This window comes from Pygoscelis adeliae, unplaced genomic scaffold, assembly GCF_000699105.1.
Source record: "Pygoscelis adeliae isolate BGI_AS28 unplaced genomic scaffold, ASM69910v1 Scaffold820, whole genome shotgun sequence".
Lineage (NCBI taxonomy): Eukaryota > Metazoa > Chordata > Aves > Sphenisciformes > Spheniscidae > Pygoscelis > Pygoscelis adeliae.
Genome location: NW_008823937.1, coordinates 6,834 through 7,615, shown reverse-complemented (window position 1 = coordinate 7,615; position 782 = coordinate 6,834). Strand labels below are relative to the sequence as shown.

The window sequence follows — 782 nt, the reverse complement described above, 5'->3', positions numbered from 1 at the left end:
CCGTGTGAGCCCCTGAAACAGGACCAGGGAGACGGGGCTGAGGGGCTGCCGCAGCCCTGGGCCTTCAGTGGGGCACAGACCCCCCGGCAGCACCCCTCACTCCCGCCCTGTGTGAAGCCCGGGGGGATCGGGCACCGGCACAAGGGGTGCCCCCCGTCCTGCCCCGGGGCCCCAGCACTCGGGGGGGGTCATGTAAAGCCATGATGCAGACCCCCTGCACCCAGGGCGTGGCTAGGATGGCACCCAGCCCCATGGCACCCTGGGACAGCGAGGGATGGGGTCCGAATGCCGTAGGGGGGTACAAGGAGATGGGGTGGGGCGGGGGAAGCCCCTCTGGCTCTGGGATGGGGGGCCTGAGCACCATGTGGAGGGCAAGAGCCTGGGAGCCCCTCTGGTTCTGGGGGTCTCAACTGCCGTGGGGATGGCGGGGGGCTGGGACAGGGCAGCCAGGAGCTGCAGGGACAGCGAGAGGCTGGGATGGGGCAGCCAGGAGCCTCCCAGTCCTGGGATGGGGGTGCTGGGCACTGTGGGGGTGGGATGGGACGGGACAGGGTGGCCAGAAGCAGCCCCCCCCGGCTCTGGGACAAGGGATCCCAAGCACTGTGGGGCTGGGGCAGGGCACCCGGGACCCCCTCGGCCTGGGGACAGGGTGGCTGGGAGCCCTCTGATAATGCCACCAGGCAGGGAAGGGCCGGCGCAAGGCAGGGCAGTGACATGGGGCAGGGCAGGATCTTGGAGGGGGGGCAGGGGGGAAGGACGGCCCTGGCCCACGGAGCCCCAGC

At 71.5% G+C, this 782-nt stretch overlaps 1 protein-coding gene across 1 annotated transcript in view; it reads right to left on the bottom strand.

Annotated features, from left to right (window-relative positions):
- Positions 1–782, bottom strand: part of LOC103914226 (class I histocompatibility antigen, F10 alpha chain-like) — a gene marked incomplete at its 5' end in the record, with an annotated part of 10,472 nt that overhangs the window by 3,094 nt on the left and 6,596 nt on the right. The window contains one exon of the mRNA XM_009320844.1: positions 7–12. Within this exon, the coding sequence (XP_009319119.1) occupies positions 7–12 (6 nt within the window). The remainder of the gene's footprint in view (positions 1–6; positions 13–782) is intronic.